The 23,695-nt window shown below is 37.7% G+C and overlaps 1 protein-coding gene across 9 annotated transcripts in view; it reads left to right on the top strand.

Moving 5' to 3' along the window:
• Positions 1-23,695, top strand: part of TRDN (triadin) — a 239,720-nt gene that overhangs the window by 15,730 nt on the left and 200,295 nt on the right. For 5 of the 9 annotated variants that reach the window (XM_075046871.1, XM_075046868.1, XM_075046866.1 and 2 more), the window contains exon 2: positions 22,382-22,591. In XM_075046871.1, coding sequence (XP_074902972.1) covers positions 22,387-22,591 — 205 coding nt within the window. In that variant the 5' untranslated portion in view covers positions 22,382-22,386. Of the gene's footprint in view, positions 1-2,693; positions 2,799-16,381; positions 16,491-22,381; positions 22,592-23,695 lie in introns of all 9 variants that reach the window. The other 4 variants (XM_075046865.1, XM_075046863.1, XM_075046872.1 and 1 more) reach the window with 2 other exon arrangements.

Raw genomic sequence — 23,695 nt, 5'->3', positions numbered from 1 at the left:
TGAATTGCTACGGAAGCATGTAGGATGCAGGATACAACTTAACACCCCAAAGAGGCAATATCACATGTATATGATACAGTTTAGTCTATATACATTTCATAGTTTTATAATCCCAATATTGAAACTGTAATCATAACATGAAATTAGCATATTTTCAATTGCTTTTCTTTTTTTAAGAGAAAACTTCAAACCCTCTTCGTCCTAGAGATTTTCTTGCATCACCATGCATGATAGGATTAAAAAATGTGAGCATTTCACAAGGAGATACCCAAAGTTAGACTCATCCCTTGAAATACTTCGTGGTTGTTTGGGTTGGGTTGGGTTTTTACCAGTATTATATCACTAATTATAGCAGAAGATCTGTGATAGAGGTTGAATGTCGCCCCTGTGTGCCTGGGACAGCTACATGCCTAGATGGCTGACTATATCCAATCACTTAGAGCAGAACCACTACACACACTGCTCTTAATTTGTGTCACAACCTGTAAAGTCGATGAAGATGTTGTTTTGGTAGTAGAAAGTGAATTCTGACGATACAAGTTTTTCTTCTGCTTCAAAAAAGAAAGGGCTCAAAACCTTTTTTTTTCTGGTTTTTTTTTTTTTAATCTGTATATATATTTGATAAAGTAATCACTTTAGTAAGAGGCATGTCAACTCAGAACTAAATACAAGCATTTTTTTCACAGCAAGAGTAGCCCTGTTATCAGACGCCCAAGCAGAATTAATCCATGTGAGATGCATTTATCCTAAAACGCATGTCTTGTTCTAGATATCGTAATTTTGTATTGATTACATAAAAGCCACCTGAAGTGCTCTGGAGAATGTCATGCTCTGCTCTGCTGTTAGCAAACCAGATGAAGTGATGAATTTCCAGATCAGTAATAGCCAAAACTCCTTTTTCCCAACCTACTCTCTTGCTTCCTTCCCCTTCCCGAAAGAAGTGCAGCAGGGCCCTCTGCCCAGAGCCACACCTCCCCGCCTATTCCCTTCATTTATCACGAGTGAGAAATCCATAGATTTTGTAATACTACTTTATTATATTTTGCCTGCAAGTTGCTATCGAACCAGAGGTTTCCAGTGATTTGTTGTTGTTTTCTTGTAGTGATTTATACAGAGCTCACGTAAGAAAGATCACAAGGGAAACTTCGCTAGGTGGCTGTTATTCTGGAGAGAAGGGAATTTAGTAATTTTGGAAATTATGAAGAAAAAAGCTACAAATACATGAGAATGCAATTTCAGGAAAGCCTTTTTGCTTTGCAAGGTTAGCTGCAAATATTGATGAGGCTTCAGCACACACTTAGAATTAAAATGAAATGTGAATTAAATGTGCATATGCAGATATTAGTGCATCGGGGTGGGGGGGCAATGTGCAATTTTGCCCAAGTTAATGAATTAAGATAATTTCAACTCTACAGGCAAAACAATGATGAGGGCTAGGTTTTTGTCTTAAAAACTAATTAGCAGGAAGTTTCTTTTAAGAATATATTTGCCATCATTTCATTTGTCGCCCAGTACAGGCTAATGCATTTCACACTGTGAAGTGCTAAAGGCAGTTCCACAGAAGAGATACAAATGACTAAGTTAGTTTTACAACATGGTTGCTATCCACTCTTTAGTGTGTCATGCTAAGTGCAGAAATCCAGAAATCCTCTGCATCTGCAGAGGCTGCCAGAACTATAAAGTGGCATAGGATCTGGTGGTTTTTTTATTATTCATTTACTGTGATAGTGCCTAGAGGTAAGGACTGCGTTGGGCTAATCACTTTACTTCGTGTAGCAAGAAACAGTCTCTACACTAGAATCTTACAGTAATTTTAACTTGTAGAGATTCTTTGATTTCCTTAATATTTTAGAGAATAAAGTCCTCTTGGTAATAATTTTAAGGTTTAATAGTCTAATAAACTAAATATTAAACTATAAGACTCTCCAAAAGTTAACATTGTAATTCCTGAGAATATTTTTAGTGCTTACCTGTGCTATTTAGATATATAAATCATGCGTTACGGTTTTGCTTGCTGACTGGTTTTTTTTTACGTAAGTAACCCAAACAAGAAGACAAGAGATAACTCCACTCTCCACTCTGCTGGAGACAGCCAGATCTGGTGGGCTTCAGGACCCACGAGCTTCCTCGCTGCCCCACGCCAGAGCCATTTGCGGTAGGATGCCTCTCCCCGCAGTGCTAGATGGCTGGGATGGTTCCACATCCCCAGGGGCAGTGATTTTGAATCTATTCTTGAGTCTCAGAAATCTTCATGTTCCAAAAGAATTTTTCACCATAGCAGAAATTGGTCTTTAAATAAATGTTTGTCTTTGAGTTTTAACAATAAGGCTTCAGACCCTGGAGTATAGGGTCTGCCTAAATTTAAAACTAGACAAGTATCTTTGCAAGTCTAAGGCCCAAGATTTCTTTCATAATGTGGCCTTTCCTTAGATATTGCAAACATTATGTAAAATTTCAACTAACCCGTGTCCATTCTTCTCTCTATGGCTCTGAGCTGCTCTAAGAGATGTTGAATGCAACATAATGTTTATTTCCAAACTTCATCAAGCTGTAATCATTGATTCCCTGTATCTGCAGACTCAGCCACTTTCCCCTTTATTCTTTCATTAAGCTCATTACATTTTCTTGGCTTTTCTCAAATGTGAACACAATTTTAACTTCCAGATGTTCCTTCTTTCCCTCAAAATGCCCAGGTAGACAGATACGGATTGCATCTTCTCTTGAAAATAGATGTACATCGTTTGCATTGGAGCAATTCCAGTGTCAATATCCCACTGGAGGAGGCAGCTGTTTTCCAGGTGAAACTATTTAACTAGCAACAAAAACCACCTTATAATGCTATTATGTGTCTGTTTTCTAGCCCGGCAATCTCATTTTCAGCCAATTCCACCTCTCCCTGTTTTTCTGTTTATGTGAATAAGTAGGAAGAGAGACGTTTCCTCTCATCCTGTGGGATGTCTGCAAAAAATTGTACAGAAGTCTGAACTCCTGGTCATGTAGGCACACAGGACATAACAAACGGTTACAATTAATTTTAGGTCCTTGTGTTAAGAAATAGAAAGGAATGGTGAAATAAAGCTTGTATTAGTAAGTCCCTAGAAAACTCCCTAGATCCTCTTCCACCCTGCACTACTTATTTTCTCAGATATCTGGTGACCAGCCTGTAGTTCACTATATAGTATGGAGATTAATCTCTAATCTGAAAAAAAACCCAAACCAACCAACCAACTAAAAAAACACAGATATTTTTATTTGCACAAGAATAGGTATCAAAACAAACAAAAATTTGTAAAGTGTGCTGAAAAAACGGAGTGTTTACAAAAGCCTGTGAAGTCCTGGTTGTACATCATGTTCCTCTTTCTCCTCTCAGTTCTCATCTTTGAATTTAAGGAATACCAAAGGTATTCTCTTTTAGAGTGTGCTTTATTTAAGTAAATATAAATTAAACATGAGATACAACATTAATGCACTTTAAAATAGAATATTCTGTGTATTCTGCAGACAGACAAATGGAGGTGTTAAAATCTTGAGGCTTAGTGCACTTCATGAAGAACTGTACCCTGTCTTAAAGTCTGTGTTTTTGCAGAATCACATTGTAAACTTCAGAAACTTCATTGTACTTTTGAAAGTATATTTTATTATAGTAGTTGTGTCAATAGTTTCCTCACTAAAACAACTTTTGTCAGCTGTCCCTAAGGAATATACAAGTGAAAACAACCTTCCCACAGATTCACTGGTTCAAGTTAGTGTGAATGAAAACTCAGCTAATGTGTTCATGCTTTTACAGGATACATTCTCTACATTCATATTCTTGAAGATATCGTTCCACTTTTTCCTCTATCTCAGTACTAGTTTTATTCCACTTTTTGCATTTACTGTAAACTCTTACATTTGTGGACTCATTGAATATGTCAAGTCAATACCTTTGAAATCACTGTAGTTGCTATCACTACTAACACAAACCTTGTTATCTTTAAGTTTTTGTTGAGAATTGTTTCACTTTGTCTAATTGAATAATCCTAAGTCTTCAAAAAGTAGATGCACTTACTTAGATCTTTAATGAAAGTCGTCTACATGAAGTTTGCTATATCTCTGAATCTGGTTTCAGAAAAGATTCTCCTGTTTTCAGCTACAGCCAGGACTTCATATCTATGTTTGCTTTCAATCTTTCCTCTTCTTTTATGCCTTTATTTCTTTTAATTGGAAGAATCAAACTTTTCTGCTACAATATAGAAATATTACCTTTTATTCTCCCAGTGATTGGAGAGAATATTTTCAATGGTTTTGAATAAACCTAGAATTACAGTACTGTCTCATCAGCTGAAAAAGAAGAGCACACATTCTATGTGAAAGAGCATGTATTTTTAGTCCTTTGTTATCAGTTAGTAAGCTGCTGATTTACTTTTGGTTGCAGAAACATTTCTTTTGTTTTGTGTTTCCAACTTGCTTAGATGCTAGGGCAATGAAGTGGGAAGATAAGGAAATCATAAATTATTTTATTCTTCATTGAGTTTATAACCAGCATTTCATGAACACCTTTTTGGACATACATATGAATAATGTGAACTTCCCAACACACAGACTATTAATTTTCTGTGGATCTCTAGTACAAATACCATTTTCATGGCTTGTGCGCTTCCAAAGGTATCACCTGAATTTATTCTGTGTAAGCGCTACCTGCCCAAATTTCTACTATATGAATCTGCAAGTGCTTCAGCACCCTAACTCTTCTTAATCTATACTTCTCTCTGCAGAGAAGTAGCTCCTGACTAAGGGTGATGTGAATTTAAGTATCAGCTGGGACAGAACTACACTGCGCATGATACAAACCCTGACAATATTTTTCCATGACAAGTAGACCTTGCACTTCCTTATACTTGCAGATTTGTTATCAACATTTTCAGCACTTAATCACAGGAACGGTGACTTTAACAAGCCCCTGATGTTTAGTGGTCTTCCAAGTCCGTTTGTGTAGTAGTTTGCTAGGGAATAGCACCCTCTGAGGAATGAATACCCAAGGGACTCTGTCAGGTTGTAGTCTGCCAGGTCTGAGCATTTCTGGCAATGAAGGGAAGAAAATCTAACCTGCACCTGCCCATGTAGGGACAAGGAAAATGTTCCAGCTCTCTCCCACAGCAGGTATCTATCTCATGAATGTCCCTTAAAAGCTGACAATACCACTCCTGCCCTAATCAGCAGGATGAGCAGGCATAAACGGTTGATCTGGGCTTGGAAACAGGCTCAGCTGTAAATAAGTCTGATGACTTATTTACATCTTATTTGCCTGGTTAAGTGGTGCGAACCTTTTGTTGCAGTTCCTAATGGCAGAAGAACCCTAAAGGCACTTTATCTGTCAAAAGCAGCCTGCCTGCGCAGGTCCTGGGGAGCGCACGGGATGCCCTGCAGTGTGTCGGTAGAGTTCTGTAAGAACAACATCCACTGCAGTTCCTTTTGCACTTCCTATGTGGCACCTGGCTTAAGGTTTAAATAAAGCACTACCTTAAATAAAAAGCCGAGACAAGTTATAGCAAATATGGTACAATGTCTTATAGCCTACTTCTATTTCATACTGTGAATCTTTTTCATTATTAGTCATTCAATTATTTTAGATACATTTTGTATCTATTCTTGTCTTCCACCATAATACTTCAACAGCATTCTGAATGTATTGTCCTTCTAGGGGATGAATTGGGTTAGTGAGTGGAAGATTATCAGTTACGCCACCATAAGAATGAAGTCAATGTAAGCTGTAAGGCTGAGATATTGACTGTAATGTAAATGTTCATCTTCAATAAATGTGAAAGTATGCATTTTTTATTTATTAGCACTTATCTAATTACAGCTGAAGCTGCACTCTATTAATATAATAGAAAAGGAAATTAATAAAGAAAGGTTAGATGATGAATAGGCCTTTGACCAGAATATAACAGCAGGCAAAATCTTGCAAAGATGTATACAGAATAATTAAGTAGCTCTCAAAAGCTTTCTTAAAAATTTAGAAAGGACTATCAACATCTACATCTGCAGAGGACATCTCGATCTCTTTTCATTATACTGACAAAGTTATGAGTTGAGACTGCTGTATTAATATTAAAGAAACTTCAGAGAATTGCTTGAAAGTTTCCTTAAATGAGAAAGTAGCAGTAGCTTTGGTATTCTTAAAATCCAAGATGGAAAGATTTCAAGAAACTTTATATACATGCTGAATGTGTATAAATGGCTTGAAAAGATGGGCAAAGAAGATGAACAGCTACACTCAGAAGCAGCCTGTGATTTAGCTTTAAACATTACACAATGTAGGGGAGCAATGAGCCAGAAGGTAGGACAGGAGACCTGGGTTTAGTCCTGACAGATTTCCAGTAAGGCCTTTGCTCATCACTTAATTGCTCCATCGCTCCTTTATTTCAAATGAAAATATTATGGCCTTACATCAGAGCGTGAGCTGGAGGGAAGATCAAGGAGAGAAGACTAGGGGCAAATAAACCCAGATTTGAAGATGTATTAAAATACCCAGAACAGAACTGCACATTTTGGATATGACCTGAGACTATATGAAGGTTTAGTAAATAGGAAAACATTGTGTTTATAGGGACACGTTTGAGTGTCACTAGAAGATTTGTGAACACAACCCAGGCAGTTTGGAAAGCCATACCAGGCTGAAAAATGTCCTTTCAGCTGCTGTCTCTATTTCATTGATACGGAACAAAAGAGTTTTTCTGTTGGATAACGAGAGCGGGATGAAATCAGGACAAATATGCATAAATACCCTGTTGGGGCATCACGATTGAACCTGAGGCATAGGTATGCAACTTTGTTCTTCTCTTTTCCTATCACCATGAGAGTCAGGGAGTGAAGCACAAAAGAGCTACGGTCGGGGCAAGATGCCAGGGACATTACAGAGGTCCTGCAAGCGCCTGATGTGCACGCAAGGCGGTCAAGCTGGGCGGAAACTTTGCAGCACCTGCTGTTACTGTGGGTTCGGAATACGGGAGCTCCTCCCAGAGGGATCTGCTATTACAGAGAATGTGGGGAGGTGTTACAGCTGGGGATTGAGAGCTGAATGGTTCTGCGATGACTTTGTGCGTGGTTACAGCAGATGCTAAAGATTATTTGATTTAGAATCCATGGGGGGAAATAAGGAAACTATCATTCCGACCGGGTCAAAATTTTTCCCTGCCGTAGCTCACTTTCTGTTCCAGTTAGGAATAACAACATGGAGGGGTCATCTCGAGATGGAGGCTTTTTTTAACTCCAATAAAAACTTTTAAATGGCACTGAGGCAAGACTTTAACATTATGAATGCTTTTTGGACTGATTATGCCATTAAAAAAGTGGAAAGGTTTTCTTCTGTTCTAATATCTATCACTGATAGATAGAGGACTGATAGTTTGAGGACTGCTCTGCTGAAGTCTACTTAGATGTTAATTAGTCTTCCATGGCTAAATAAGGTGGCACCCTATTTTGTCTCAGTGTCTTAATATATTGATTCAGACACAGGAATTGAGAGAGACTATGAACTTCAGAAAGATTCACATTCCAAAAATATAAGTAAATGGATGCCCCATCCATGCATAGGGCAGAGAGGAGCCCAGAAAGGGCAACTCAGAGATATTTCAACACTTTTGTGCCATTTCTATGTTAGTGCTGATTAGAAAAATGCCATGAGAGTGAATTAAAATTAATGATATAGTCACAACATTCTATGCTTTGCACAAGCATGTGTAGTCTGAATTTGTTTTCTAGAATTTGGATTCTTATATTGTTAAAATAATTTCACAAATATGTCTCTCAGTAGAGATTATTTTTATTTCATTTATATTACAAACACATAAGCTTATCATGAATTTGTTCTTCCTGGTTTGGGTTATATGCTTAGAAGCTTAATGTAAGCAGGATAAAGAGCTTTTTTAGACATACTCTATATAGACAGATATTAAAAATAAATTATCTTTTCTTTTAGATAACTTTGAATTCAGAGAAGATTTTTATCTTACCTGTCACTGAGTAGTTTAAAGGACTGTTAGCCTACAAGTAAATTTTTCATATGAATCAGTTTCAAGATTAAGATGTCACTTCTTCGAGTCACTTAACAATTAATCCATGGATCAAAATTCTTTTTTCCTTTCTAAGGCCTGAATCCTATACCAAAAACATCCTCCTTGGGTATTATAGCTTTTATATGGATAAATATTCACATGTTCAAGGAGGTAGGGGGAAAGCCAGTTTTACTTTTATGATTCAGCAAATTAATACTGAAAAAACAGATATATTCACATTAGGAACTTGTTCTGGACTAGTGTTGGCAATTTTGTGCTTAGCAAAAAAAATTTTGCTTTAAAATTATGTCATTATTGCATTATGTGGAAGCCATTAATACAGAATGTTGTGGTATGTATACTTGAAAAAAGCATTCATTTGGGATTTGGATTTACTCTGTCAGGTGGGAAAATAAGTTAGCATCTTTTGTAGGAAACAGGAAAATCTTGAGCTACGTTCATCAGCCGATAACTCTGCCAATTCTTTCTCTGTAAATCACAAAAGTTGTATAATGCTGTTATTATACACCAAAAAGACTAAGGAAAGAAAATATCCTGCCCATATAATAACACTAATATCATACCCACAAAAAAATATTTACTTTAATAACCTTGCACGTCTTGATATCTTCCATGCATATTTCCATGGCTATCTTACAACTTACATGACATTTCAAGTTAGAATTGATGTGGAAATTGGAACTTCACTCATAGTTTGGAAATAAAACAAATAACCTTTTTAAGTGCACACATCAAAGTGTTGCTTTTCACGCACTCGTTTTTGCCAGAAAAAGTCATAGCTGAGTTTGGATTGCATAGTTTCTTCAGACAAGTAGTAATGGAGAGGCATGGAGCTGTACTTACTTGTGCACAGATTTTAATCCAGACTTGCCTGTAATTTGAAGTTTTATTTTATATGCCACATCGATATCTCACTGCCTAATAAGCGATAATTCTAGAAATTATTATAGAGAATAGCTCCATTTCTGGATCTAAATAATGTAGCCAGGTAACAACTTCTTGTCATTTATCACTAGAATAAATTAGAGACCACTCTGAATCTCATATCTGTGTGGTCAGTTGAAGTCTTTATAATTTTATCTCATCTACTCTGCAGAGATCTGAAGAGGTGTTGTAGGAAGATTTAAATTGTAGGTCATCTCTAGCCTCTTAGGTGAGGAGGGTTTGGGGCCTGATTTCCAGGTCATGGAAGCAAGAGTTCTAAACCAATCTGTAGGTTATTCATTGTGCTGTCGAGTAACTCTTCTGGGTTCGTTTGTTCAGAATATGGTAGTGTGAAAATTACCAATATTAGAAGTCCTCTGGGCTTGGGTATGGGTACAAGACAGACTCACTAACAGTCTCATTTGTTGTTAATTTACTTGTGGATAAAAGTCAGATATTGCTAGCAATTTCTACAATCTGGTCATGACCTTGTTCTACTGACAGGTGTTGATTGATTTGGGCTGACAGGAGGAAGGATGCAGAGAAAGATATGATTACTGAAGTGATTTTGTTTTTTCCTCAGGTAACCTTCAAGGAATCCTAAATATTCTTGGTTTGCCTTCTTTTCAGTGTGTAAATGAGGTGCTATAAAAATACCTGCATAGGGAGGAAAAGAGAAAAGAAAACAAGATACCTAGGACTCTGTACCTCTACATGAATACTATGTAGTGATCTCTTCTCATCAAACTTGAATTGACAAGTTTTTCACACATTCCGAAACTTGGCCAGGGTACAATCCTAAATAAAATGGATTGAGACATGGCTAAGTCATGGTAGCTGGTTCAGGAATGACTGTGAGTAAGGGAGGGCACAGTGAGTTTTTCCTACTTGGTCAAAGATTTTGGTCCTTAGCATGGGTCTCAATAGTCTCAAAACCATCCCATTTTCTCCAGATTACTTAATGCTCATTTGAAATAAAGTTTTCTTCTAAAATGTGAGTGTCTGGCATAAGCTTCTGTTAAAGAAACCTTTGTAAGATAGCGTAAAGATTTCCCAGCTCTTGAGAATCTTGGAACACATTTTAGATGACAGAGGTACTGTGAATATGTACCCTCAGCAAAGATCAACTGTTCTCGCTGTGACGGCATATCCTGTGTGTCTCAGCTGCCCGTAGGGATCATGCCTATTTCCAAATAAAGATCAGAGATGAATGATAATATTAATTTAGTCTATCAAGGTTAAACTTCAGATTACCATTTTTGGAATCAGTATGGCAAAAGGAAAGTGATAAAACACACCATTAACTTTTACCTAAGCACTGAATTCTGTTCCATGGTGTCAGTTCAAGAGCCCTCTTGTGCCCTAAAACTAAAGGGATATTTTCCAAAGGATTCTTTCAGACCAAAGAAGAAGAAAAGAAAAAACAACCCAAAACCTTCAGAGGAACCATTTCTATCATGACTGCCACTGCTTCCTAGAATTCTTTTCTTATGGGAGCACACACTGAATACAAATAGTATATCAAAAAGCATTTTGGGCATATATTTTGATAGCCCCATAAGTGTCAAAGCAAGCTTCAGAAAACCTTGTTTCCCTAGTATTTTAGGTGCCTGTGTAGTGGACTTCCCTTTAGCTATTCCGTGAGTAAACAGATGGAGTACTCTCATAATTATTAGAAAATAACTCCCTGACAGAAGGTAGACCTTGGTTCTTCTGTTCCTGTTGACTATAGCTAACTACTGTCTGTCATGAAATTGGTTATACTATTTTGCAAACCACATAAAAGTTTTCAGTAGATCTCTTTCAGTTTTCTCTCTCCCAGACAGCACAACCTATAATATAGTTTCCTGGGTAAATTGTCAGGTACGGATGAGATATATCACTGACATAGATGACTGACTTGCCACGAGTCACTTGCCACTTATTGTAGTTTTCCCCTTTTGTCAGATGAGGAATTTTGTCTCTCCACTTTTTTAGCAAGTCTTTTCAATATATATATATTTACTGCATAACTCTTAGGATAGCAATTTCTGTATTTTTGTTGGCTAAAAATGCCTTTTTTCCTCTGTCTCTTGTAAGGCAGCTGGACCAAGTCTCTTCAGTATGACTTATGCATATATATACTGAAACTATGCATGTGGTGATCTCCATATTTGAGTGTTGTAATGACTGGACAGCTCCATATGGAAGACTTGGCAGACTTGCGATGTGAGACACTGATTGCACCATAAGTTGTGGAGAGTTTATTGAATTATTGCTAGAACTACTTTCATTTTCAGAGTATGTAGATATCAGTCCAATAAGACATAAAAAGTTGGTCCTACGCCCACTGTCAGTTTAGCTTGGAATAAATGAAATCAAGCAAATCATCTTATTAATCATTCCTAGATACACTTATTTGAGAGATAACGGTAGATCCACCAGAGGAAGCACAGATCTGGAATTGTCTTTACAGAATTTCTTTATACTGATACACCTGTCCGGAGTGAAGACAGAAGTATTTGTAACCTACCGTTTATCCTAGTGACTTTCAATATTTATTATGACTATCATCATTTTACAGATGGGAATAGATTCTTTTTCTTTTTTTCCATAATGAAAAAAAAAAGTCAATGTTTTTCTCTAATCCCCTCTGAAAGTTTCAGGGATGTGTAGATTTGAGTCTCCAAAAACAAATAACAAGGGGAATGCATACAGTGCTCTTGCTTCAGAAGGTTTCATGCTATTTAAAGATAAATGGCAACCGTTTTCCTCCAACCTTCATTTTGACATTTTAAAAGATAAGATGTACCTCTCAGTTTATATCAACTCACAGGTATGTCTAAATATCCCGTTGGCATCTCTTTCTGAAATGTCAGATTTCTAAGATAAACAGGAAGGTAAAACTTCTTTTTACTGTTTTAGAGCACCAATTTGTTTCCAAAGAAGGGAAGGTATTACTACTGATCAATAAAAAAATTCAGGTGTGGAACCAAACAAATAATGGATTTTTCAGGGTGTTGGTGGTTTAGGATTAAGTGTTCAGAATTCAGTTACATTCTTATCTCATCTGCATACTGAGAAGCTGTAAATGAAACATTTGCTTTTTTAATAAATCTCAACATGTCTAAAAGAAAATGTAAAAACTGTATCAAGCTGAAGAGGTCTTTCAAAGAGAAAAATGTAAACGTCCAACTTGCAGATCATGAAAGTCTACTGCCTTTTGGAAAGGGCGCAGCTCAATGTCCCTTTGCCATGCTTGAAAACTGCAGTAAATGACACTTTTCTTGTTCTTATCAACTGTATTTCCTGCAGTTTTGATTTTATAGAAGTAATTTATTCTGTGTTGATTATTGTTAACCCCTGTGGTCTGCTAAGTTCTCAAGAAATTACTACACAAAGCGATATAGCTGTAAGTAAAATGATCTATAAAATTTCCCAATAAAACCTGCTAACTTTTAAACCTGGTCCTTAGGGCTTCCCTTACTTTTCTTTCTAAAGTCATTTCAGATATGAATTATTACAGAGAGGTTTGCAATACAATCAGTCATGTAAGACTATTTTAGCAGGCTCAACAACACAGAAGATTTTTTAACTACTAACTAAGCCCTAATCCCTTCTGCGTCTGTTGTACTTGAATAATCAGAATAATCTAAAAGCTCTTTGAAATACATACGCACATAAGAAACAACCATACAGAGACAGAAGGTTAAAGGTCGTATCAGCATAATGTTCTTTATAAGCAATTTTGGAATGAAGCGAAGGCATTTTTTACACTTCCTTCCAAAGGTATAAGAGATAAATTTTCCTCCACTTAATTTGGAGTATTGACCAATGGTCTACTAGACTATGAAATTCACACATGTAAGGAAAGATAGAAATTCAGCTCCAGATCACAGAAGTTCAACTTTTCAAGTGATTTAGGATTCATCTTATATGAATTTTCAATGGGATGTGGGCTCCTAAATCCTGCAGCCATCTGCTGACCTAAATGGGCTCTCTCAATTCAAAGGTTAGAAATATATCAGCTGAGAGAGAGTTATTTTACTACTGATCATATTTTAAAACACAGTGTAATTGTGGTCTGACCGAAACTGGTCTCCACTTCGCCTCCCTGAAGTTCTCAGATTGCTTCAAGACATCTGTACAAATAGGAAGAATTCCTCTTCTTCATACGTAATTCATCTAATACTACAGTTCATACCTTGGCCTATTCCAGAACAAGAAGTAATAGCTAATATTAGTATCTCTTCAACAGGATCCAATGATACATTCCTCAAAATGCAGATGTTGCCTATTCGGTTTTCATCAAGGCTTTTTTGGGGGGCAGGGGAGGTGTTTGGTAAGAATTTTGTTCCCACTCTTCTCTGCACTGGAAATCTGTCTGGAACAAAGAGACCTTTCTCAGTTAGATATCCTTATTCCTTTTCAAAATTTTCTAAGTTACACTTGTTGTTAGAACAAATTGAATTTCCCGACTGTAGAAGACTTCCTTCCCTACACCCCATTCCATGCTTTGAGCTTTTCTAGACAAACCATCCTTAATTGCCTGGATTTCTCCCCTCGATCAGGAGGGCTCCTGGGGGGGTGAAGTCCAGGTTTCCCTCAGGGGATTCTGACTCCTTGCGTACAGCAGTGGTCCAAATCCATCATTCGAATCTGCACTGCAAGGAGTTAACCACATATGCCAACTCGTTATATGAGATAGAACCAATCTTTTATATGCACAAAAGTATCTTTCAAGTAATCTTTGCAGTCGCCCTCAGAAAAAACAAAATCAGATATATGTGTTCAAATAATTGTAGCTACATGGAAAATGTGGGGTTTGGAAGTATTTTGATTTGGTGTTCTTGGAGTATGATGAAGTGCTGTGCTTCAGCTGAATAATTATTGCAAAAAGTGATGCATTATATAGGAAAAAGCAAAATGCAGTAAGAAACTTATTTAAAAACATTGGAGCTTAGTTTCTGAGTTTTCCATATTTCTTTTGTTCAGAGTCACTAGCACTTCACAGCAGGTTTTGAAAAATTATTCCATGTGGAAAAAAACCCTCCCATACATTTTATATTTCTCCTTTTTATTATAAAGGGCATTTGCATAAAAATAGTAGATTTGTTTCTTAAAAGTTTATTTTCTCTTGCTGCTCCCTCCCATTTAGAATCATCACAATCCTCACAATAGATTGACATGGAAATGGTTGTAATATCACAACGGAAGAATTATGACTGCAAGTAAGCAGCAGGTTCTCAAAGTGAAAAGATCCTGCTTCTGTACAAGTAGCATTGCACATAAAGAGCAATGGAGAAGCAATAAGAGAAATAAAATATTGTTAAAAATGGATTTTTCTTTGATATTTATTTGATATTTTTCGATGAAAATAAGGTCAGCAAGAACATAAGAACAGCCAACATGTCAGAAGATAGGTCCAGCTGGTGCATTTTCTTGTCTTCAGTAGCAGCAGCCAATGGCTGAGGGAAAACGTATAAGTTCAGGCATTAAATGCTTAACCCCTGCCCTGCCAGACTACTTGCTCAGCACTTAGTGATGTGAAATAAAGGAAATTCCTGAGTCAGAGATTATGTCTTTCTATTCAAAAGCCCTTTTTCCTTTCATGCAGTTCACCAGTCCCTGTTATAATCTGGCCATACATCACTGGAAAGTAATTTTCTGTTCATAGAGTTATGGAGGTTTTCTAATTAGTATTAGTTAAACTATTTTCTTCAGCGATTCTTTAGGGTTTCTTCCACGTAGCACGTGGTGGTGTACTGTATTTGTATTGGGTTTGCATGGCAAGGTTTTGGTAGTGGAGGGGCGTTATAGGGGTGGCTTCTGTGAGAAGCTGCTGGAAGCTTCCCCCATGTCCGACAGAGCCAACACCAGCCGGCTCCAAGATGGACCCACCGCTGGCCAAGGCCAAGTCCATCAGTGACAGCGGTGGTGCCTCTGGGAGAACAGATTTAAGGGGGAAAAAACCTGCACAATCGCAGCCGGGAGAGGAGTGAGAATATGTGAGAGACCCCCAGGTCAGTGCAGCAGGAGGAGAGGAGATGCTCCAGGTGCCGGAGCAGAGATTCCCCTGCAGCCCGTGGTGATGAAGACCATGGTGAGGCAGGCTGTCCCCCTGCAGCCCAGGGAGGTCCACAAGGGAGCAGAACTCCACCTGAGTAAAGTTAAGCCCAGGAAGAAGGGAGGGGTGGGGGGAAGGTGTTTGTAAGATTTGGGTTTATTTCTCATTATCCTTGTTTTGATTTGATTGGCAATAAATTAAACTAAAATTCCCTCAAGTCCAGTCTGGTTTGCCCATGACAGTAATTGGCTGGGTGATCTCTCCTGTCCTTATCTCGACCCACAAGCCTTTCATTGTATTTTCTCTCCCCGTCCAGCTGAGGAGGGCAGTGATAGAGCGGCTTTGGTGGGCACCTGACATCCAGCCAGGGTAAACCCACCATAGGATCCTAAGAAACAGTCATTATTACAATCCCAGAGTATATATTACGCCGTAGAATACAGCATTAATAATTTTCAGTTTTCACCTCATAGTATTTAGTAGTAGTAGTACTGTTATTAGTATTATTTACTGATACTGCATGAAGTACACATTTTCTTTGAACTAGATAATGAAATGGCTTGATAGGATGTATCTTTTATTCTACAAACTTCTTATTGAAATCGATGAGATCGAAAGATTGGTGTACATAATTTCTTGGAGAAGGAATGGAAAAGATTAATACAATTTACTTCCTTAAATTATCAGATGCTCTCTATTGATCAAAAATAAAACCAATACAGATATAATAACAGAAAAGGAAATTAAAAAAGTACACAGCACCATATGTAATTATAAATGCCTTTTCTGAATTCAATCGTTCAGTTAATTTTCATGCACCATCCTCTCCATATTCCATAATCTCTATTCTATTTCTTTTGTCATGTAGAATTGGCTGCTGGATAATCTCCAACCCTATTTTCCACATTTCATAAAGAATATTACATTTTTATAACTATCAGTCACCAATAAATCTGCAAATGTTCCCTCACAGACAGTCCCAGTCACAGCTTTCTAAGCCTTTAGTCTGCAGAAAGACTACCTTTTAATTTTTGAGAAGTTTGCCAATATATACATGATATGTGTTGAGAGGTTTTTGTCTTTGTACTTTAATTACATAAACTGTAGAGCAACATTTCAGTACTCGGTGCGATGAATTTAGAAGTCTGTAAATTCTGGTATCAGTTGTGAAACTCCTTTTATACATTATTCCCTTTTAGTTATTCCAGTTGCATTCATTCATTCCTACGCACGGGGATGTAATATGGTACAAAAGAAAAGAAATAGCTGAATGTCAGCCGTCTCAAGAGAAGATTTATGCTGCAGCTCTAAATAACTTAGCTTTTCTTAAAATTGTCACATTTCTGCTCGACAGCTTGCAGAAGCTCCTTCATACTCAGAAGATCTACACCAGGTGCCCGCCACCCATTTCTGGGCTGAACCGTAGATCACTGCCCCACTCACAGAGGCTATCGCAGATAATGGTGAGAGAGAGGAGCTTTCAAAGATAAGCTGAATTTGCCTATTTAAGTTGTCTTTCCCCATTTCCCTCTGCCCCTCTATCAGCAGTAGGAAGAATGTTGCCTTTATATTACTATGTATGTCCAACAGAAAACATGATCCATATTAGTGGATTTAACTAGGTTCCTAACCTATTGAAGTTTACCAGGACTACAGATCCTCCCTAGTAAGTGGTTTTAAATCCACTGTAGTCACACGCTTTAGCAGCATTTGGAGGAGAGCCAAAGGTTTTGCCCAGCTGGACTCCTCTTGTTTTTCTTCCTCTGAGCTGTTCTACGCCCTGTTATTCGTCATCCAGTATCTGCATCTCTTGGCCAAATAAGATGATGGAGGTTCTCTGTCCAAGTGCATACAGTGGGTTCCGAGTGGGTTCTTCTCCCTGCTCAGCATTTTGTTCCCCCATAAATGTATGAAGGAAGAAAAAAACCTGAGTCCAGTGAAGAGTTTCCAACCCCTTGTGCCTATGGAAGTGCTGGGAAATTGGCTACATGCTTATGATGAGGCAAAAGCTTTCTGGACAAAAGTCATTAGACCACTTCAGGAAAGAATATTGATGCTGATGTTTTATTGCAAGCTACTAACTATTAACCACAGCAGAAGTTCTGTCTTTTCCTTTGCATTCGTATAAGCCAAGGGTGTAGAAACCATAACACAGAGATGCAAAGAGGAGGATGCCACAGTCAGGCACCAGTACAACAGGCGTAGTTGCGGTCTTTTCTCGTGGTAGAAAGCCCTTTCTCTGCATGGGAAAAGAGTGATTACTGTGAGAGCTGCAAAGGTCTGTGGAATCACTAAGGGTGATGTGCTGGGCCTGAAAAAATGCAGCAGATTATCATATATCCATTGCCCAGTCCTTCAGTGAAGGGTTCTAATCCCTTGTCCTCTCCTCCCTGTGGTTCCCTCCTTACCACAGGCTGAGACTCTGCCTGCCTGGTCACAACAGTGGTGGATTGATAAGGTCACCAGGTTAAAGCCCAAGGCTCGAGCCGGTGCTTAACGTACAGTGTCAATTTATACAGTCATTCTTTCTCTTTTCTGCTCCCTTAATTAGTATTTAAATATTCCAAGTGAAGTGGAATAGGTTGAACAGGAGCCATTAATGACCTGAATCCAGAATACTCTATAGCCTATTTATTGGAGTGTTCATCTGGGGAGTGGAATAGACAAGTCAAAATCTACCAGCTCTTTCATTTAGAGCAGACTGCACTGAGGCTTCTCACATCCCAACTGAATTGCCCTAGCAACAATATTATTATTTAAAAGGGAACAACCTCTTTTTTTCAGTAGCGTGACTAGCCCTCTACTTTTAATATGCTCAGCCTTAAAAAGGCATTGAACATTAAATATTTTAGTTGATTTTTTTTTTTTGTGCGCTTGGCAGAACAAGGACTGTTATACATAAAATAACTATGAAATAACATAGATACAGAAAATTGCTATTTTACATTTGAATGAGTCTGAATGGAGTGGGGATTTTTTTTGTTTCAGTTTGGGTTTTTTGTTTTGTTTTGTTTTTCTTCTGGGGTAGCGGAAGGTATAGCAGCTGAACTGTAAAATCAAGTGTCCATCCTTAACCACGGACTCCTATGCTTATTATGCCTTAAGGAGAGCTTAGCTTACAAATATAAAGGGTATTGTATCTAAGCTGCCAGGACTACAAGCTCACTCTGGACTCTGAAAGTCGCACGGTGCTCTCCTCAAAGTTGTCAGCAATTGTCAAGGTTTATTTATACTTACAAGACCTTATGGCTCTTCAGATTGTATCTTAAGTGACAATTCTGAAACCAGAGGAATAGTAAGAATCTCAGAGTTTTAGCTGTTTGGAATTTAGCAAATCAATCTGTTGATGTAAAGGTGACATTTGTGACCTGATGGGGTCTGTGAACTTCTGTGTGCATGAAAAATTGTGATGTGGAGTCAGAGGTATATATCCCCGGAGTAATCTTTTTATAGAAATGTATATATAACTTTTTAAAGTTCCCATCCTCATTGAAAATCAATAGCAATCACAACCCAAAGTGCCAGGAGGCTCTAGCAGACATGTGATGGTGGATTAAAATTGGATGGCTGAAATTGTAACAGCCTTCATCTGCACCCTCCACTCCTGTGACAGATGTTGCCTCCCCCAAAGCAGGGACAACTGATCTGCTCATGAATCTCCTGATCCACTGCAGACTTCATCTAAAGTAAACCGACCTGGATTCTGGTGGGCTGTAATACAGACAGTGAAATTTGCCTTGGGACAGAAAATGTGTATTATACAGGGGGTGGCAAGGATGTCTGGAGAAGTGCAGGGATCTGATTTTGACCTGTTGCTGAATGATCCCTGTCAGTTGTAAAAGTAAAACTCAATAGGGTCCATCAGGTGATTTCAAAGCAACAAAAACGCCTGTCTTTCTCATCCCCCCACTGGGCACCTGAAGCCCCACTGACCTCTTGGGCAGAAGCTCCACTTCACTTTGGCACTTTTCTGAGAAAAAGGAGAATTGCTGCTGGCTGGTCTGACGGAACATTGCCCATGTGCAGGTCCCCTCTTTCTCTACTGGTCTAGCAGTGTAAATGGCATCACTGCAGGTTTGGGGAGGAGGTTAGAACCGGTAGGAGATGGACAAAAATGCACACAGCACCTCAGCACGGCAAAGCAAGGAACAGGCAGAGAAAAGCATCAGGGTAGCACCATGGGTACTGCAACAAGAGAGTAGTTACAGGAGGGAGGGCAATCACCTTGGTGTTATTGCCTCTTCTTTTTGGAGTCATGAAATTCCGATGGTATCGATATACAATCCACCCTACCTGAGAATATGTAGCAGCAAACAATGTCTTCCTCAGGAGTCCTCAGATAAACTCCTCCAGCCAATTCTGTTTATATTAGTATCTAGGGACACAAACATCCATTTTCTGTGTTCAGTGGTTAGGAGACCCTGTCTGGATTCTTCCAGGCAGTTCAGAAGTCACTGTCCTGTAGATGATGCCTGCCACTCCTGTGAGGATATCTTTGATATCATAAAACAGCTATAACAACGCCAGAGACCTTTCTTAGGTACCTGAATCATACTGTAAGCACCCTCATCAGGAAAATCTAGCAGTATAACAGCATTTTTCTTAGCTTGACTTCCAGTCAGATTTGAGTCAATAGCTGTTCACTCCCACTTCAATGTGTGAATGTAACGGTGGTGATTTTATTGTATAACATCCTGAGTTTTTAAGGGGAAATCTGACGTGGCTATATCAGTAGCCAAAAGCATGCAACAGATAACCTTCTAGCAAACTTGAACTTCATCTCTGCAGCATTGCTCAGATTGATAAATTGTGGGAAATTATTTCTTTCACCAAAGGTGGCACATAGCAGTCTGAATTTGAAAAGTTATGTATAGTAAATAGGAAGAAACTATTTTTATATAGCAACAGACCTAGAGGAATGATCCTTTGAATGGTAATTATACGTATAAACCTATATCTATATACATGCATAGAGTTTTAATTGCTTGTATTATAACTGTGCAAATATCTGTCATTAGTATGTCCTTGGAGATAGGCTGTGGTACTAATCAGATTTGTCAAGATGAGACAGTACCTTTCCATTCTCTCTTACACATCATAAACTCTGACTGATATCCCCAAGGGAAAAAAATGCATAATGTGTCATTTATGACCTGTTGCATACACCAATTACTCGCATTTTGTATGCAGTAGGATAACAAAATGCTATTGATTTTGAATTTGACTTTAGGAAGCTGATGTTTATTGCTAGTTGTCACTTGGCAGATTTTTCTTCCTACTGTGAAATGTTTGATCTAAAATTTATGTTTGGAGAAAGGGAAGCAGTGATGGCTTTATAATATTTTTTTTAAAAGTGTATAAATCCTATCCTAGTAGATAGACATTATTCATAAGCAGAATAAACATTCTATAAATAAGACTAAATTTCAAATAAGCAACAAAAAACATGTAATATGCCAATCTTGTTCTGCTTACACAACACTGCTGTGTAGCAGAACAGCTTTCCGGGGCTTGAAGCAAGGCACTGATCGGTGTCGGGATGCTTGTGCAGAACCAAGCTTAAAAGGTTGCGCTAAAGGAAGTACACGCAAATGCAATGCACTACATAATAAACAGAAGAAATGTAGAATAGTAGAACACTCTACCGATATGATAGATTAAGAGTTAGGGAACCTCTAATACCAAAATTGTCCTTCCCAGATACATGTGAGATCCATAAAGGTAATTTCAGTATCACTTTAGAGTATTGTTCTCACTTTCTACAGAAAAAGGAACAAAACCATTATTTATTAGTAGAAGGGTTGGAAGTCTAGTTATGCCATCTCATTTTTATTTTTTTTTTTTAGGGATAAACACATGTGCCTATGGGTAACATCAAGGATCTAATCCTTTCTTCACTTATTCCTTTAAGAATATCAATATAGTGATTCTCAAATAGAGGCTACATACATATTGTGATGGCAAATATCTGAAAATCTTCAACAGCCTTGTACCTTAGCTCTAGTGATAGTTTCCAAATGCATATTTACCGTTTTCTATGTGAAAAGTGAAACTAGATCTGTTTATCTTTGTATATAGAGCAGCTCTGCCACTTTCTTTGCCCCTGTCATCCTAGAAAATTATCAGCTTTATAGATGGTATCAGTTGTGACAGAAGATAGGTGATCTCAGGGTGAGAAGCAAAGGTATGAGCAAACCAGGCATCACCTGATTCCTTGAAATTTCAGACCTCTGTGTGGGCAAGGGTCCCTGAAATCACCGACGTTAATTTAGGAGAGTTGGTATCATCAACCAAACCAGGAACATATATAACATGTCTTTGAATATTTGAACAGTAGCATACAAGCAAATATTGTAAACTAAGTGGAGGTACTGTGCTCTTCTACTGGTTTTGACTGTGGAGTTATGAATATTTTGACTATTGTTATTGTATATACTGCAAAATAAATACCAACCAAGATTGTTTAGGTTATCACTTTCTTTTGCAAAGAAGAGTAATTTGAGCACTTTCCAATGTGGTCAGGTTTCAGTAACCATAGTTTTGGTTTATGTCCAGAATTAACATTTCTTAATACCCTAGGAAGAAGTAGATTAAGTCACTGCTGTTAACTGTCCATTAAACAGTTAATGTGTGTCTACTGTTTACTTAGCTAATGTACAACTCACCTTTGTACCAGCTTTCTAGTACCAGACCTATGCTTTCTGGAATTAAGTCTGCTCTGGCACTGTAGCTCTTGGTTTTTAGGAGATTATTTCATTAAGTGAAAAATGCCACAAAGAAAGGTATTTAAAAATCAGCTACAAGCCTCTTCGCAACTTGTAAGGGTACTGGACATGTAAATCAATTGTGTTTCTGTTAGATGAAATGGAGTATATACGTTCCTATTGCCACTGATAGGTGTCCTTGACAGCAGAATTCCAGCCAAACCTCGAGTGGCATAGACACATTAGCTCCATTACAGTCGATGGAAGTACACTTAATCACATCACCTGAGAATCTGGCCTACAGCCTGTAACAAGACTGTCCTTTGGAGAGTAATAATATTTTATGCTTTCATCAATCACTCTCCTAGGTCTGTAGCTATTCATGGCAGACTAAAAAATGTCATATTATAATCAAAAAGGCTGGTCATGGCTATTTCACCATGTTTGCTCCCAAATTAACTTTGCTGAAAGTGGCCCCAGTTCAGGAAAAAATCCTTCCAGAAAGCACAAGAGCCTGTCTTTAATAATGCAATATTTATATTTATTTTAAATATTCTGATTACAGAGCAATTTCAAAAAGACACTCATATTCTTGATTTTTAAGCTCCAAGTGTTACATTCTGCTTCCTCTGCTTTCCCTATTTGCCTAGGACGTATGTCTACAACCACGACAATAATAAATGGTAAGAACGGATCCGTTCCCTCCTCATCCATGAAAGTGGGCAAGAAATCGGTTACAGAAGACCTCGTGACAACGTTCAGCTCACCAGCAGCATGGCTTCTTGTTGTTGCTCTGATTGTTACCTGGTCAGCAGTAGCTATTGTAATGTTTGACTTGGTGGATTACAAAGCCTTTGCAGGTAAAATTCAGCATATTCTGTTTGACGTCTTGTATATTAAAATTTAAAAATTTATTAGGGAGTGTGTATTGTGTAAATATGCATGTCTCTCACCTTCTTGGAGGCAGCACAGTGTCTCTGCTGAGTTTACCAAGAGAGGAGATATTGTGAGAAATGTCAGAACATATTAGTTTACACTTCATACATCTTTATAATTTAAATCTCTCCATTTTGCAGCCCATCCTCATCCTGGAAAATGTGTATGTTGACAGTAATATAATATATATATAAGCATGGATGGTCAGATTTCTGTTTTGCAATTTCTTTATAAAATTATTTCAAGAAAAATAAAATTAATCATTAATGCACATTTTCTGAAATATATTTTAAAGTCTTTCATAGTTGCCTTGAGTATTCTGACACCTGCTTACATAGTTCAATGACAAGAAAAAGGCAAAGGATCATTTCTAAACATGCTAACCCTACAATCATCTTCAAAACACATAAGCACAGAGGACCAGATTCTTAATATTAGCTAAGTCACACCCTTGTCTTCAAGAAGGCAATAATTCCAGCCTAGTTTAAGACTTAGCAAACTGACTGAACAACATCAAGTTTTGGGGAACATATTGGTTACTGAGGGCAAAGATAAAAATGAAGTGGGTGGTACAAGGAGTGTGATCGTGGCTGAGGAACAGGAAGAAAGGAATGGGGAATGGAAATTACCTCACTGCTACTTGATTTTTATGCCTTGTAACTGGCAATGATATATAATGAAAAATAAGATAAACTGACTATTTATGTTTGTAAAGGGTGCACTAAAACTTTTGTGAGGTAAACAGCCTGTAATGACTGGGGAACATGTATGTGAAACAGAAAACAAATGATTAGGGTCCTTTTCTTTCTTAAATAAGAACTCCAGCTCTAAAGTTATCACATCTGTCACATTAATTAACTAGGAATTGAAATTCAGACTTCAGCCTTTTAATTCAAAACAAATTGAGTCGATGTTTCAAAGTTAATTTCCTTGACTTTATTAGTTTACTGATAAATCCATAGATTTTCGTCCTGCTATATATCAATATTGACCTCAAGATTTACTTAAAAAGCTTTTGAGACATAGAT

Source organism: Buteo buteo, chromosome 15 (genome assembly GCF_964188355.1).
Source record: "Buteo buteo chromosome 15, bButBut1.hap1.1, whole genome shotgun sequence".
Lineage (NCBI taxonomy): Eukaryota > Metazoa > Chordata > Aves > Accipitriformes > Accipitridae > Buteo > Buteo buteo.
The sequence above is the reverse complement of the archived record's forward strand: the minus strand, read 5'-3'. Positions and strand labels throughout refer to the sequence as shown.